At 44.0% G+C, this 14,519-nt stretch overlaps 1 protein-coding gene across 1 annotated transcript; it reads right to left on the reverse strand.

Annotated features, from left to right (window-relative positions):
• Positions 1 to 249: 249 nt before the first annotated feature.
• Positions 250 to 13,757, reverse strand: LOC143941270 (vomeronasal type-2 receptor 26-like). Its single transcript, XM_077463306.1, has 4 exons — positions 13,068 to 13,757; positions 10,948 to 11,178; positions 2,249 to 2,372; positions 250 to 2,140 (listed from the first exon to the last, which is right to left on the reverse strand). Exons 1-4 carry the CDS (start codon positions 13,755 to 13,757, stop codon positions 1,233 to 1,235), a joined length of 1,953 nt encoding a protein of 650 aa, XP_077319432.1. The 3' UTR covers positions 250 to 1,232.
• Between the last annotated feature and the right edge of the window lie 762 nt (positions 13,758 to 14,519).

Raw genomic sequence — 14,519 nt, forward strand, 5'->3', positions numbered from 1 at the left:
AGAGTATTAGCTGGTCTTGCAGAGTATTAGCTGGCGTTGCAGAGTATTGGCGGGTGTTGCAGAGAATTGGCGGGTGTTGCAGAGTATTTGCAGAGTATTTTCAGAGTAATTGCAGAGTATTTGCTGGTATTGCAGAGTAATGGCAGGGAATTGAGTGTTTACATTTCGGTGAGCAGCGATGAGGGCACTGCAGATGCAGCCCACAGCGCTGCTGACACCGATCTCTTCCCCCTCCGCTGTACCGCTATGGGCCGGTTGTTAAGTGGTTAAAGCACTTTAAAATGTAACTTTTCTAATATTTCTTGCACTTAAAACATATTGATCAAACCACATTTTGGCAGATATAACACTAGTTATTATGAGTCACCGTGTCCATATTTTATCTTCTCAATGTATATTCAATGAGCCATATTTACAATCAAGCTCACGGTTTAGGAAATCCATTCATACAATTATTATTAATTGACCTTTTATATTAATTGCCTCAAATTTAAACAGATCTCAATGAACAAACTCTAATGCCGCGTACACATGATCAGAAAAAGAGCTTTTGGTGGGAAAATGTGATCGTGTGTATGCTCCTTTGGATTTTTGCTGGCCAAATTTCGGCTAGCAAAAGATTGAGAGCATGTTTTACATTTTTTGGTCGGAAAAAGTTACTATCCAAAAATCCGTTCGTGTGTATGCAATTCCGACTCGCAAAAACTCACACATGCTCAGATACAATTACGAGATGGAAGCTATTAGCTACTGGCTATTGAACTTTCTTTTTCTAGTCCCGTCATACGCGTTGTACGTCACCGTGTTCTTAGCGGTTGGAATTTGGTGTGATCGTGTGTAGAATTCAGTCGGGAAAACTATCAGAGCTTTTTCCGGCCAAAATTCCGATCGTGTGTGTATGCGGCATAATAGAATAACAGCCTAGACATAGCCCCTCCTCATTGTGTTATAATTTTGGACTGAATATAATAAATCTGTTTTCTGCTAAATACCAAATTCCATTACATTTTATTAAATTGGATCAATCAGTTAAATAAAAATTAAGGTAAAACATAAAATAAGTGTGTGCCCTTTTTTTAGATTGTTTGGTTGGTTTGTCATTTGACCTGGCAGTCTTTATTTGCCCACTAAAGTTCTTGCCAGGTCAAGTATGCTTACTATGCAACTATGCTTCAAAAATACACTATAACAGTCAACACACCTTTGCCTTATATAATGTTTAAACCAGTATATTATAATTTGACTTTGGTCAATATATGCTTTCTGGAATTTCTCTCTGGTTTAATGATAATGATGTAGCATTTAGGAAAAAATATACATCCCAATAATCCAGCACTGGAGGTCAGTATGGCGAATATCTCTACAGCCACCATGTATTTCCCTCTGGTGCTCAGATAGGCCGGGATCATGGCAATCCAGACACTGCAGAACACCAGCATGCTGAAGGTGATGTATTTGGCTTCATTAAAACTGTCCGGTAATGTCCTCACCATGAAAGCCAGAACAAAACTCACAGCTGCCAGAAACCCCATATAACCCAACATAGAGTAGAACCCGATAATTGACCCTTCATTACATTGAATGACGATCTCCCCAGGATAGGAGTCCATGTCATACTCTTGGTAGGGAGGAGACACTGACAGCCAAGTAACACAGATCAGAACTTGGATAGAGGAGCAGATTATGACAGCAGAATTAGAAATCTTCTCTCCCACCCACTTTCTCCAGTAGCTTCCGGGTTTGGAGGCTTTGAAGGCAATGTAGACTGTGATAGTCTTGGCCAGAACAGAAGAGACAGCGATGGAGAAGAAGATCCCAAATGACATCTGTCTCAGAATGCAGGTTATATCCACAGGACGACCAAGGAAGAGGAAGACACAGAGGAAGCTCAGCAAGATGGAGATCAGTAGGATGAAGCTCACATTCCGGTTATTGGCTTTTACAATTGGAGTGTCCCGGAATAAAATAAACAATGCTAGTATATAGAGAGTTACAGCAGAGCACAATACAGAGATAATATAAAAGGCTTGAGACAGTATGTCCACCTCATAGGAGAGATAGTCATATGGTTTTGGAATACATTTCACTCTTCTCTCATCTGGGCAATGGTCATCAAGGCATTTATGGCAGATCTCACTGTCTGTGGGATAAAAACTGTATGTTAGAAACTTTCCCAATTATGAAACATCAAAAACATAACACATACCAGACATCAGTTCTTATATAAGTATGCATTAATATGCATTACCTATTACATTGGAGAATTCCCCATCAGAACATGGCACACAGTGATAGCAGCAGGCATGGATTCCTCCAGATGGACCTTTCCTGTATCCTGGAGGACACGGCTCATTGCACAGAGCTTGGGGAGTCTAAAAGGAAAATATTTTTAGGTAGAACCTTCAGTTTTTAGATGTAAGAGGAAAAAAAACATCTTACATGAAACCACAAAATAACATTAAATATTAATACAAACTCAAAAAGTAATTACAGTCAAAACTGTAATAATGATAAATAGAGGGAAAAAGTTAACAATCATAGCAAGTTTTTTAGTTGTCTGAGATCTCATTGAGGGAAATTGGCCTCTCTTCCTGTCCTTGTGATGATATCTCGAATGAGGACATGTGCAGTAATATAAAGCTGATGAAGGTTCTAGCTCACCTATATTTTGTGACTGTTGGAGATTTGCCCACTTCCAGGAATCATTGAAAGTCGTCTTCCACTGCTGTATCACAGCCTTGCCTGTGTCATGGTTATGCAATAGTTTGTCTGCTTACCTGTCTCCATGTGTTCATCTAGAGACCAGCCGACCCTCACCTGTCTGTTTTTGTAATCCATCCTCTGGCATGGCTCCACCCTTGCTCCTATCAAGGAGCTCTATATTAACCTGTGCACTGCAGGCCATCCCTGCTGATCAACCTTTGTGTGTTAGCTTCCTGTTACCTGCCGTGTGCTCTTCTGTTGTTTTCCATTACCGACTTTGGCGTGTCCTTGACTATCCCTGTTTGCCTGTGATCCTGACCTTTTGGCGTGTCCCTGACTATTCCTGTCTGCTTGTGGCCCTGACCTTGGCTTTGTCCCTCACCTTCCCTATCCTCCTGTTGCCTACTGTGGGTGTATGCTGGGGGACCCTGGGGGTCGCGACCTGGAGCCAGTTGCAGCCAAGTCCATCCTCACCACTAGAGGCGCTGGTGAACACCTGCTGGCTCTTAGACTCCGCGCCCCAGGGAATCTTACGCTCTAACCCCAGTGGGATCTGTCTCCCGTCTGCAGCAGTCAACCGTAGGGTCCCCAACCTTGCGGTGCACTCCTGATCCCTATGGTGCGCATCTGTCACCTCGCCTCAAGGTGACCTGACAGCCTGTCACAACTCATACTGGGCCTTGAAAAAGTATTCATACTCCTAGAAATTTTCCACATTTTATCATGTTGCAACCAAAAACATAAATGTATTTTATTGGGATTGTATTTGATAGACCAACACAAAGTGTCACATAATTGTAAAATAGAAGGAAAATGATAAATGGCTTTCAAAATATTCTACAAATAAATATCTGAAAAATGGGGCATGCATTTGTATTCACCCCCCTTTACTTGGATACCGTTCACTAAAATCTAGTGGAACCAATTGCCTTCAGAAGTCACCAATTTAGTAAATAGAGTCCACCTGTTTGCAATTTAATCTTGCTATAAATACAGCTGTTCGGTAAAGCCCACAGAGGTTTTTTGGAGAACCTTAGTAAAAAAACAGCATTTGTTGGAGAAGTTTAAAGCAGGGTTATAGGTGTTTTCAGGGTTGAAAAGCTTGCGGAGCTCTGTTCAATCCATCATCAGAAAATGGAAAGAATATGGTACAATTGCAAACCTACCAAGACATAGCCGTCCGCCTAAACTGACAGGCTGGGCAAGGTGAGCATTCATCAGAGAAGAGCCAAGAGGTAACTCTGGAGGAGCTGCAGAGATCCACAGCTCAGGGGGGGAGAATCTGTCCACAGGACAACTATTAGTCGTGCTCTCCACAAATCTGGCCTTTATGGAAGAGGGGAAAGAAGAAAGCCATTGTTGAAGAAAGCCATAAGAAGTCCCGTTTGCAGTTTGTGAGGAACCATGTGAGGGAAACAGCAAACATGTGGAAGAAGGTTCTCTGGTCTGATGAGACCAAAAAACTAACATTGCACATCACCCTGAACACACCATCCCCACTGTGAAACATGGTGGTAGCAGCATCATGTTGTGGGGATGTTTTTCTTCAGCAGGGACAGGGAAGCTGATCAGAGTTTATGGGAAGATGGATGGAGCCAAATAGAGGGCAATCTTAGAAGAAAACCCGTTGGAGTTTGCAAAAGACTTGAGACTGGGGCAGAGGTTCACCTTCTAGCAGGACAACGACCCTAAATATACAGCCAGAGCTACAAAGGAATGGTTTTGATCAAAGCATATTCATGTGTTAGAAGCCCAGTTCACAGACGCTCTCCATCCAATCTGACAGAGCTTGAGCTATTTTGCAAAGAAGAATGGGCGAAAATGTCCCTCTCTAGATGTTCAAAGCTGGTAGAGACATCCCCAAAAAGACTTGCAGCTGTAATTGCAGTGAAAGGAGGTTCTACAAAGTATTGACTCAGGGGGGCGCCATACAAATGCCCCCCACACTTTTCAGATATTTCATTGCAAAACATTTTGAAAATAATTTATAATTTTCCTTCCGCTTCTCAATTATGTGCCACTTTGTGTTGGTCTATCACATAAAATCCCAATAGAATAACTTAAATTTTTGGTTGTACTAAGACAAAATGTGGAAAAGGGGTATAAATACTTTTTTTAAGGCACTGTATACAGTATATCCTGATAGCGCACTTTCAACAGCACTATACCCGAGTCGCCCAGTTCTGGGAGGCCATCATATGAAGGCCTCCTGTGATTATACCGGTGCTTGGCAGTGGGCGGCACACTCTGTGTTTCACAGTGACCTCCAGGCCCCTTGCCCATGTCCAGCAGCGGTGTCCTCCGGACACTGCCGGACACAGTTCACGGTAAAGAGCCAATTAGTGGCTCTTTACTATGTGATCAGCTGTGTCCAATTATAGCTGATCACAATGTCAACAGAAGCCGGTTACCGGCTCTCTTCACCGCTCCTTCCCACACTGTCAGTGTCAGAGAGGAGAAAAGAGCCGATAATCGGACTCTATCAATCTGTGTCTGTCAATCTGTGCCCACCACTGATGCCAATTAGTATCCACTACTGCTGCTAATCAGTGCCCGCCACTGCTGCCAATCAGTGCCCAACACTGCCATCAGTGACCACCACTGCTGCCAATCAGTACCCACCACCGTTGCCAATCAGTGCCCACCACTGCTGTAAATCTGTGCCCACCAATATTGTCAATCCGTGCCCACCAGTGTCTCCTCATCAATGTCACCGATCAGTGCTACCTACCAGTGCCCATCAGTGTTGCCTACCAGTGCCCATCAGTGCCACCTATAAGTGCTGCCCATCAGTGCCCATTAGTGCCACCTATAAGTGCCACCTTATCAGTGCCCACCAGTGCTGCCTCTTTATTGCTCATCAGTGCAGCCTATCAGTGCCCATCAATGCCACCTCATTAGGGCCAATCAGTGCCCATCAGTTCTGCCTTATCAGTACACATCAGAGAAGGAGAAAAATGACCTGTTTGCAAAATTTTATAAAAAATATTAAAAAAAAAATGTAAAATTTTTATAAAAATTTTTACATTTGTTGGTGTTTTTTTCAAAATGTTCGCCCTTCGTTTGTTTATTTAGCAAAAAAGTAAAACCCAGTGTTGATTAAATATTACCAAAAGAAAGTTCTAGTTGTGTGACCAAAAAGATAAAAAATTAGTTTGGGTTCAGTGTTGCACGACCGCGCAATTGTCATTCAAATTGCTACAGCGTTGAATGCTGAAAATTGGCCTGCGCAGGAAGGGGGTGAAAGTGTCCAGCGTACAAGTGTTTAAATTGCTATACAAAATAAATTCTGCAGTTGTTTAGAGATGTAAAAATATTTTAAGGCTCATAAACTGTTACATATTTAAAGCATCCTTCTGCTTAGTGTATTTTCCAGTTTTGCATATTGGGGTAACACTGACTTTGTATTTGTTACATGTTCCCAAAAACATAATATAATATACACATAACTACAATAAACACATTACATGCTCTTCCTGCTTTGTAATTTTTAGGAGGGGGCTGAGGAGTAATGTTTACATAATTCTTTTTCCCTTTATTTTTATTCATTACAAATCGACATTATAAAAAACCACACACAATTCAAAGATTCAAAATCTCATATTTGTTGTTATCAACAACCAATCTTATAAACAACATTTTCTATTATCCCCCCCCCCCCTCCCAAATTAAGTGCCATTATGCTATATATCCACTATTTTTTCCACTTTTTGTGAACTGCTTAGGGACTATCACTCATCTAGGGGCATTCATTTTTTGCAGCCAGGGGTTCCACATTTTAACAAACTTACCATAGTTCCCTTGTTTGGTTAGGGTTGTTTTTTCTAACCATACCATACTAATTTATTCATAGTTCTCTCCCAGTCTTCCGGGGTTGGGGGGATTTGTGATTGCCATTTTTGTGCAATTAATTGTCTCGCCTGATACAGGCTTCTTGCTACCGCTATCAATGTACATGTTGGTCCGGCTTCTTTTCCAACATAGCCTAATACACATGCTCTGGATTCCAGTTCAAGATTCACCCTAAACGTAGTATTAATTGTTTTCTGTCCAATATCGATACAACTTTGGGCATCTCCAGAACAAGTGTATAAGGTCCCCTGTCTCAGTACATCTGGGACACTTATCATCTAATCGATGACCAAACATGCACATTTTCTTAGGTGTATAATAGGCTCTATACAAGAGAAACAAGTGGGATACTTTTTGCGAAGGGGAGACCGACACCAGCGTTCCGAGCTCTAGAATCCTTGCCTCTGCTTTTATTTCTCCCACATCTTCTTCCCATCTTATTTTTAATTTTTTAGCAAACTTTCGCTCTTATGCCATGTACACACGATCAAACAATCCAGTGGAAAAGTCCAGCGGACTTAGAAAGTAGTTTTGCATCAAAATTTGTCCGCACAGAGAAAAGTCAGTTCATTTTGAGCGCGGCTCCAGGTAGCCAGGACTAGCGAAGGAAGCGTTGCTGGCTCCGTCACCTGGTATGGACTTAAAGGGGAAGCCCTACGCTGAAAAAACGGCGTGGGGGTCCCCCCAGGTCCATATCAGACCCTTATCCGAGCACGCTACCCAGCCGGTCAGGAAAGGGGGTGGGGACGAGGGAGCACCCCCCTCCTGAGCCATACCAGGCCGCGTGCCCTCAACATGGGGGGGGCTTTGGGGAAGGGGGGCTGCGCGCCCCCCCACCCCAAAGCACCTTGTCACCATGTTGATGAGAACAAGGGCCTCTTCCTGACAACCCTGGCCGTTGGTTGTCGGGGTCTGCAGGCGGGGGGCTTATCGGAATCCGGGAGCCCCCTTTAATAAGATCCCGGCCCCCCACCCTATGTGAATGAGTATGGGGTACAATGTACCCCTACCCATTCACCTGTGAAAAAAAATGTAAAAAAAAAAACACACAAGGGTTAAAAATAATTTATTGCACAGCTCCGGGGGTCTTCTTCCATCTTGGGGGGGTCTTCTTGCCGGACCCCTCCGCTATATTCTGCTAGCTCTTTTACTAGCAGAGGAGCCCAGCTTTCTTCTATAGCCACCGCCACCTTCTCTTCTTCTTCTTGTTCTACTTGAGCTGTTGAATCGTCGCTGTCTCTGGCCGCAATGACAGGGACGTGGCGTGCAGAGACTTATATAGGGGCATCGCCGGGTGATGTCCCCGCCCATTATGATGTCATCCTCTGGGACTGTGACATCATAATGGGCGGGGACATCACCCGGCGATGTCACTATATAAGTCGCCACATCCCTGTCATTGCGGCCAGAGACAGCGACGAGTCAACAGCTCAAGAAGAGAAGAACAGAAGAACAGAGGGCGGCGAAGACAGCGGCTACAGCGGCGACAGAAGACCGGGCCACTGCCAGTAAAAGAGCTGGAAGAAGGCACGGAGGCCCGGCAAGAAGAACCGAAGAGGGGGACAAGACCCCCGAAGTCATAAGAAGACCCCCGGGCGATGAAGAAGAAAGCCGGGCTCCTCCACTAGTAAAAGAGCTAGCAGAAGATAGCGGAGATACCGGCGAGAAGACCCCCCAAGACAGAAGAAGACCCCCAGAGCTGTGCAATAAATTATTTTTAACCCTTGTGTGTTGTGTTTCTTTAAAAAAAAATTCACAGGTGAATGGGTAGGGGTACATTGTACCCCATACTCATTCACATAGGGTGGGGGGCCGGGATCCGGGGCCCCCTTATTAAAGGGGGCTCCCGGATTCCGATAAGCCCCCTGCCCACAGACCCTGACAACCAACTGCCAGGGTTGCCGGGAAGAGGCCCTTGTCCTCATCAACATGGGGACAAGGTGCTTTGGGGTGGGGGGCCACGCCCCCCCTTCCTCAAAGCCCCCCCATGTTGAGGGCACGCAGCCTGGTACGGCTCAGGAGGGGGGGCATTTGCTCGTCCCCACCCCCTTTCTTGACTGGCCGGGTAGCGGGCTCGGATAAGGGTCTGGCATGGACCTGGGTGGGACCTCCACGCTGTTTTTTCAGCATAGGGCTTCCCCTTTAACTCCATACCAGGTGACGGGGCCAGCGACGTGTCAATCTTGTCGCCGAAGGCGGCGACATTGACTTCCTTTGCTAGTCTCAGCTACCTGGAGCCACGGTCAAAATGAACCGACTTTCCTCCGTGTGTGGGCAAGTCCGTTCATTTCAAAAGTATGGCGGATAGTCTGGCGGTGTGGGCTGGTCCGCTCATTCGGACAGTCCGGCGGACAGTCCGGCGGTTTGTCCGCCAGACTAAGTCCGCCGGATAGTCTGATCGTGTGTACGCAGCTTTATTCTTTTTTCCCATTATTTGCGAATACACTATTGATATCAAGCCTTTGTTAGATTCAGCTTTAATTATTCTTTGAAGAAGGAGGATGCCATTATTGAACTGTTTGCCCAAAGCGTGTCTTATCTGTAAATAACTATAAAACACCTTATTTGGTATCTCATTTTCCCATTCCTTATTCTTTTCTATTGTAGCACTAACCCCAGAAGGAGCTGCTGGTTAGATTTGGGCTTACTGTTACCTCCCGTTCTCCTCGTTGTATGTCTAGGGGTTCCCGTGGTAGATGGCCCAGTAACTTAGAGACTGACAACAGATCTACTTGAATGGATTTTATTTGCAAAAACGTAGACAATGAAACAGTCTCTTGAATTGGGATCAGATGGTTGGAAAGGGAAGTTCAGGTACTCTTATACCGCGTACACACGATCGGACTATCCGGCAGGACTTAGTCCGGCGGACAAACCACTGGACTTTGCAGCGGAGGTCCGCCGGACTTTCCGAACGAGCGGACCTGCCCACACACGACCAGACTTTTCTGGCGGACTAGGTCCGGCGGAAAAACCGCCAGACTATGGCTGGAGTCCGCCGGACTTTTGAAATGAACAGACTTGCCCACACACTCAGAAAGGTCCGTTCATTTTGAACGCGGCTCCAGGTAGAACGGGACTAGCGAATTAGGTCAATGTCACTGCCTCCATTGGACAGATTAGACAGACGGACGGATTGTCCGCCGAACTGTCGAGTCCAGCGGACAATTTTGAGTCAAAACTTCTTTCTAAGTCCGCCGGACTTTTGGAAAGAAAAAGTCCGCCGGATAGTCTGATCATGTGTACGTGGCATTAGTGTCAAAGTGAGATTTTCTGAAGAACTTGCTTACTTAGACTGCATCCAGAGAATAGCCATTCACAACTAGATCATCGCTCAGGTTGGACAGTCCTTCTCTCACAAGGTCTAGCAGCCAACAAGGTGCTTACTCAGGAACAAGTCTCTGCCACAGACGTTGTTGTAGAACATACAAGATAATGTCTCTGCCCCAGACGTTGTTGTAGAACACGTAGGAAAACTAAGCTTGAAAACACTTGTAGGATACCTGGATCTTTCAGCCAGCTTGGCAATATCCACAAGATCGGATTCTCTCAGTTACTTCAGCCCTTCCAGGATCTTGCTAAGAAACCAACTGCACGTGGTGTTCTTCTGAAGATTCCTTCCCTGGAATGCTTGAAGTCACTGGGTCTCTCCTGAACCAGAGATGGCACCCAACCACCTCAGAATCCTTGTTTTAGTTTCCTTGCCTCAGGCTAGGCAGCCCAGAGACATCAAAGCCAGGTGAATCCGCACCCTAGGCCATAGCCTTCCTGGTGGCTGGTCAGGAGGACCAGGACCATGAAGTCAGTACATCATTCTGGACCAGAACCCTGAACCACATGACGTCCGCATCTTAAGTACCCCCTCCCAGAAAGCATTGCAAGAAGGCCACTCCCACTGACCTGGCTCGGAGAGAGAGTAACTTAAGCACCTAACCAGACCATAGTTCCATGCCTGCCAGAAGAGACAGTGCCCCCTGTGGTCAGGCTGAACATCTCACGGTCCAGTCAGACTGATGCTGAAGTCTAATTTAGACAATTGTACCCAAACCAAACTGCAGTTTAGCCATAACTTTAACTTTGGAAAAAATGCATAGCGTGTGCTCTTCAGGAGCTGCCGCTACACTATATTGAAGAGTTCTTGCAGATTTCTGTTATTCCAGATAGGTGAGAATTCAGTAACTCCCTTATACCCCATTATTCTCTTAGTTATTTGCCATATTTTAGTTATCAATTTTTATCAATGTTTACATAATTAACCCTTTAGCACAAACCTAAAAAGGCAAAAAAAACCTTAAGCCAAATTTTTTCACTCCCTAAATATTTTTTACTATGGTTAGTTACTTACTCAATCTGAGTTGCATCTAAAAGAAATAATTTAAAAAAAAGTCTTACTTTGCCATGTCTCCAGTGGAACGCTCCATTAAAATCTTCTGGTTTGCTCATTTTTTCTAGAGTTTTACTGGTTGCAAAAGTGTATGTCTTGAAAAAAAACTGCCCGGGAGTAGGATCGTCATAGATAATGTTTGTTAACAGCATATTGGAGGGTAATTCTCCTCTGTCATTAAGGAAGATCTCCTCACCACTGGGGCTGGTGTAGAGAATTGCCCGGATGTATCTGTTTAGCTTTCAAAAAGGTAAAAAAAAAAAATGTTTTAAAATAATTCATCTGAATTCACCAGTTTGCAGTTAAAGCTTCCCATTCTTAGGTTTTCAGGTCTCATCAACATTTGCTGTACTTATAATTCAGGCCTCGGGCACACTGGGCATTTTTGCAGCTGCTGTTTTGGGCATCGGACATTTATTTTTATTTTTTAACTGCCTCTAAACTGCATATTATCCTGTGTTCATGCACACAAAGGCTTTTATTAGTGTTTTTTTGGCAGGAAAGTTTCGTTGAAAAAAAAAACCCTGCCGTCACGTTCTGGAGCAGCAGCATTTTGGCAAAAAAAAAAACGCTAATGCCACATACACACGATTGCACATTCCGACAACAAAATCCATGGTATTTTTTCAGATGAATGTTGGCTCAAACTTGTCTTGCATATACACTGTCACATAAAGTTGGTTGGAAATTCAGAACATCGAGAACGCGGTGACGTACGATACGTACGACGAGCCAAGCTTAATTAAGTTCAATAGCCAGTGCGGCTCTTCTGCTTGATTCCGAGCATGCGTGGCACTTTGTGTGTCTGAATTGTCTGCACACGATTGGAATGGATTTTGTTGTCGGAAAATTTGAGAACCGGATCTCAAATTTTGTGCAACGGAAATTCCGATGGTAACTGTCCAATGGAGCCTACACACGGTTGGAATTTCCGACAACAAGCTCCGATCGCACATTTGCTGTCGGAAAGTCCGACCGTGTGTATCTCCGGCATGACAGCTCCTATACTCTACTAAACTCTTATAAGAATCATTTGTTTTTATTTATTTATTTTTTAAGCGGTGGCCTTCGTCTTCCTTAACAACCAGCGAACAGCTGGTTGTTGACCACTTGCCGACCGCTGTGGGCATATATACGTCAGCAGAATGGCACAGCTGGGCAAAGTAATGTACCCGTATGTTACTTTGAATCTCCCGCTGTGCGCACACGCCGCTGACGGCATGCCCCTGCCGGAGCTCGGACTCGATCGCCGCGGGGATAACCGCAATCGTGTCACGGAGCTCAAGAACGGGGAGATGCCGATGTAAACACAGCATCTCCCCGTTCTGCCTAATGACAGGACACCGATCGTCTGCTCTCTGTCATCGGGAGCAGCGATCAGTGTCATGTCACACACAGCCCATCCCCCAGACAGTTAGAAACACTCCCCTAGGACACACTTAACCCCTCCCCGCCCCCTAGTGGTTAACCCCTTTCCAGCCAGTGAAATTTTTACATTAATCAACGCAATTTTATGGAATTGATCACTGTATTAATGCCAAAGTCCCAAAAATGTGTCAAAAATGTCCGATGTGTCCACCATAATGTCACAGTCACAATAAAAATCGCTGATCGCCGCCATTACTAGTAAAAAAAAAATATTAATAAAAATGCCATGAAACTATCCCCTATTTTGTAAACGCTATAACTTTTGCGCAAACCAATCAATAAACGCTTATTGTGATTTTTTTTTTTACCAAAAAAATGTAGAATAAAACATATCGGCCTAAACTGAGGGAAAAAATGCTTTTTTATATATTTTTGGGGTATATTTATTATAGCAAAATGTTAAAAATAATGTGTTTTTTTTTCAAAATTGTCGCTATGCTTTTGTTTATAGCACAAAAAAATAAAAACCGCTGATCAAATACCACCAAAAGAAAGCTCTATTTGTGGGGAAAAAAAGGATGTCAATTTTGTTTGGGAGCCACGTTGCACGACCGTGCAATTGTCAGTTGAAGCGACACAGTGCCGAATCGCAAATAGCGCTCTGATCAGGAAGGGGGGTAAATACTTATATATATATATATATATATATATATTTATATTTATATATATTCTCTATAATAATATGAGGAAATTGTCTTACTTTTTGTCCTAATCCATACTTTGTATTTCCACTTAGTTTCATATCGTTTAAAGCATGAGCCAACACATATACTGCCGTGTAGATGAAATAATATTTTGGGTTATGCTTGTTATTATAGTAGATATCCATCACTTCTGCCCCAGTGCAGGTGATGTTGGGGACAAAGCCTAATAACTGGAAGATCTTATTTTTGACTGGGTTAGAAGAAAGACAATGAAACCTCCTGAGCCAAATATCTTCCAACAATGGATCAGCTGGACGTTTGGATGGATGTACACTTTGCAAATAGACATCTAATCCAGGAATGTAGCGAAGAAGATGGAGAGGTATTATACTGCCATTAAAGGTTTTCCTCAGGCTGAACTCTGGATATGAAAGGACGTTCCATGACTCATTGAGGATGAATGTGATATTTTGTCTGAGAGCATTCAATTCCTCAAAAAATCTGATATATGTGAAAATAAAGTGGCCACATACTACAATGACATCAGTAGTTGACTTCTTGATGGCCATCATTCTCTCTCTGTTAATGTTCACATTGACGGTCAGGTATATGACAAATTCTATACAGATCCCGTGTCTTATCGTCTCCTTTCTCAGCTCCCGCAGTTCTGTTTCTCCAGTGCCGTCACTTGATGTGATGATTCCAACCCAATTCCATCCCATAATATTCAAGATCTTTACAACCATCTCATACCAAACCAAGCTATTCTGAACAGTGCGGTAAAAGTTTGGGAATTTTTCTCTGTCACTCAGGAGAGGATCAGTAACTCTATGATTGATCTGAGGAAACACGATAAACACATGGTTCAGTGGTTAGCACTGCTGCCTTGCAGCACTGTTTTTTTTTTTAGCTCAACTCCTGTCCATAACCTTATCTTAGCCCCTGTACACACGGTCGGAGATTTCGACAACCAAATCCGTCGGATTTTGTCCGTCGGATCTTGTCCATTGGATCTTGTCCGAAACTGTTGCATACACAGGGTTGGACAAAGTTGTCGAAAAATCCAATCATTCAGAATGTGATGACGTTATTTCGTTACGACGGGACTACGTTCAGGCTAGTAGCCAATAGCTTTGGTATAGGAATTTGATCTGAGCATGCGTGGCACTTGGTCCGATCAAAATTCTCTACACATGATCGGAGTATGTCCTATCGGACCAGTTTGTCAGAAAATATTTCCAACAAGTTGGAAAATTGGGTCCGTCGGATATTCCGATGGAAACAGTCTGATGCATACCACACACTCGGATTATCCGACAAACCTGTCCAATAGGACACATTCTGTTGGAATCTCCGACCGTGTGTACAAGGGCTAAGCCATGTGCAACCCCCCCCCTTTTTTTTCTTCTTCTCTTTCCTCCCTTCTCCTCTTTCCCCTTCCAGTTGTCCACTTTGCTCCATGTCCCCTCCACCCCCCACCTCTTCCCTCCCCTAAGCCCCCATAAGCC

This window comes from Lithobates pipiens, unplaced genomic scaffold, assembly GCF_037356315.1.
Source record: "Lithobates pipiens isolate NorthernLeopardFrog02 unplaced genomic scaffold, aLitPip1_a1.2 Scaffold_3, whole genome shotgun sequence".
Classification (NCBI taxonomy): Eukaryota; Metazoa; Chordata; class Amphibia; order Anura; family Ranidae; genus Lithobates; species Lithobates pipiens.

Bases quoted from the DNA above. Each gene is read 5' to 3' on its own strand.
- LOC143941270 (XM_077463306.1), bottom strand. From the start codon at position 13,757: ATGGTTGTAAAGATCTTGAATATTATGGGATGGAATTGGGTTGGAATC. The intron at 2,373-10,947 runs GTAAGACTTTTT...TTTTCCTTTTAG, and splicing joins TCCACTGGAGACATGGCAAA to ACTCCCCAAGCTCTGTGCAA. The intron at 2,141-2,248 runs GTAATGCATATT...TTTATCCCACAG, and splicing joins GGAATTCTCCAATGTAATAG to ACAGTGAGATCTGCCATAAA.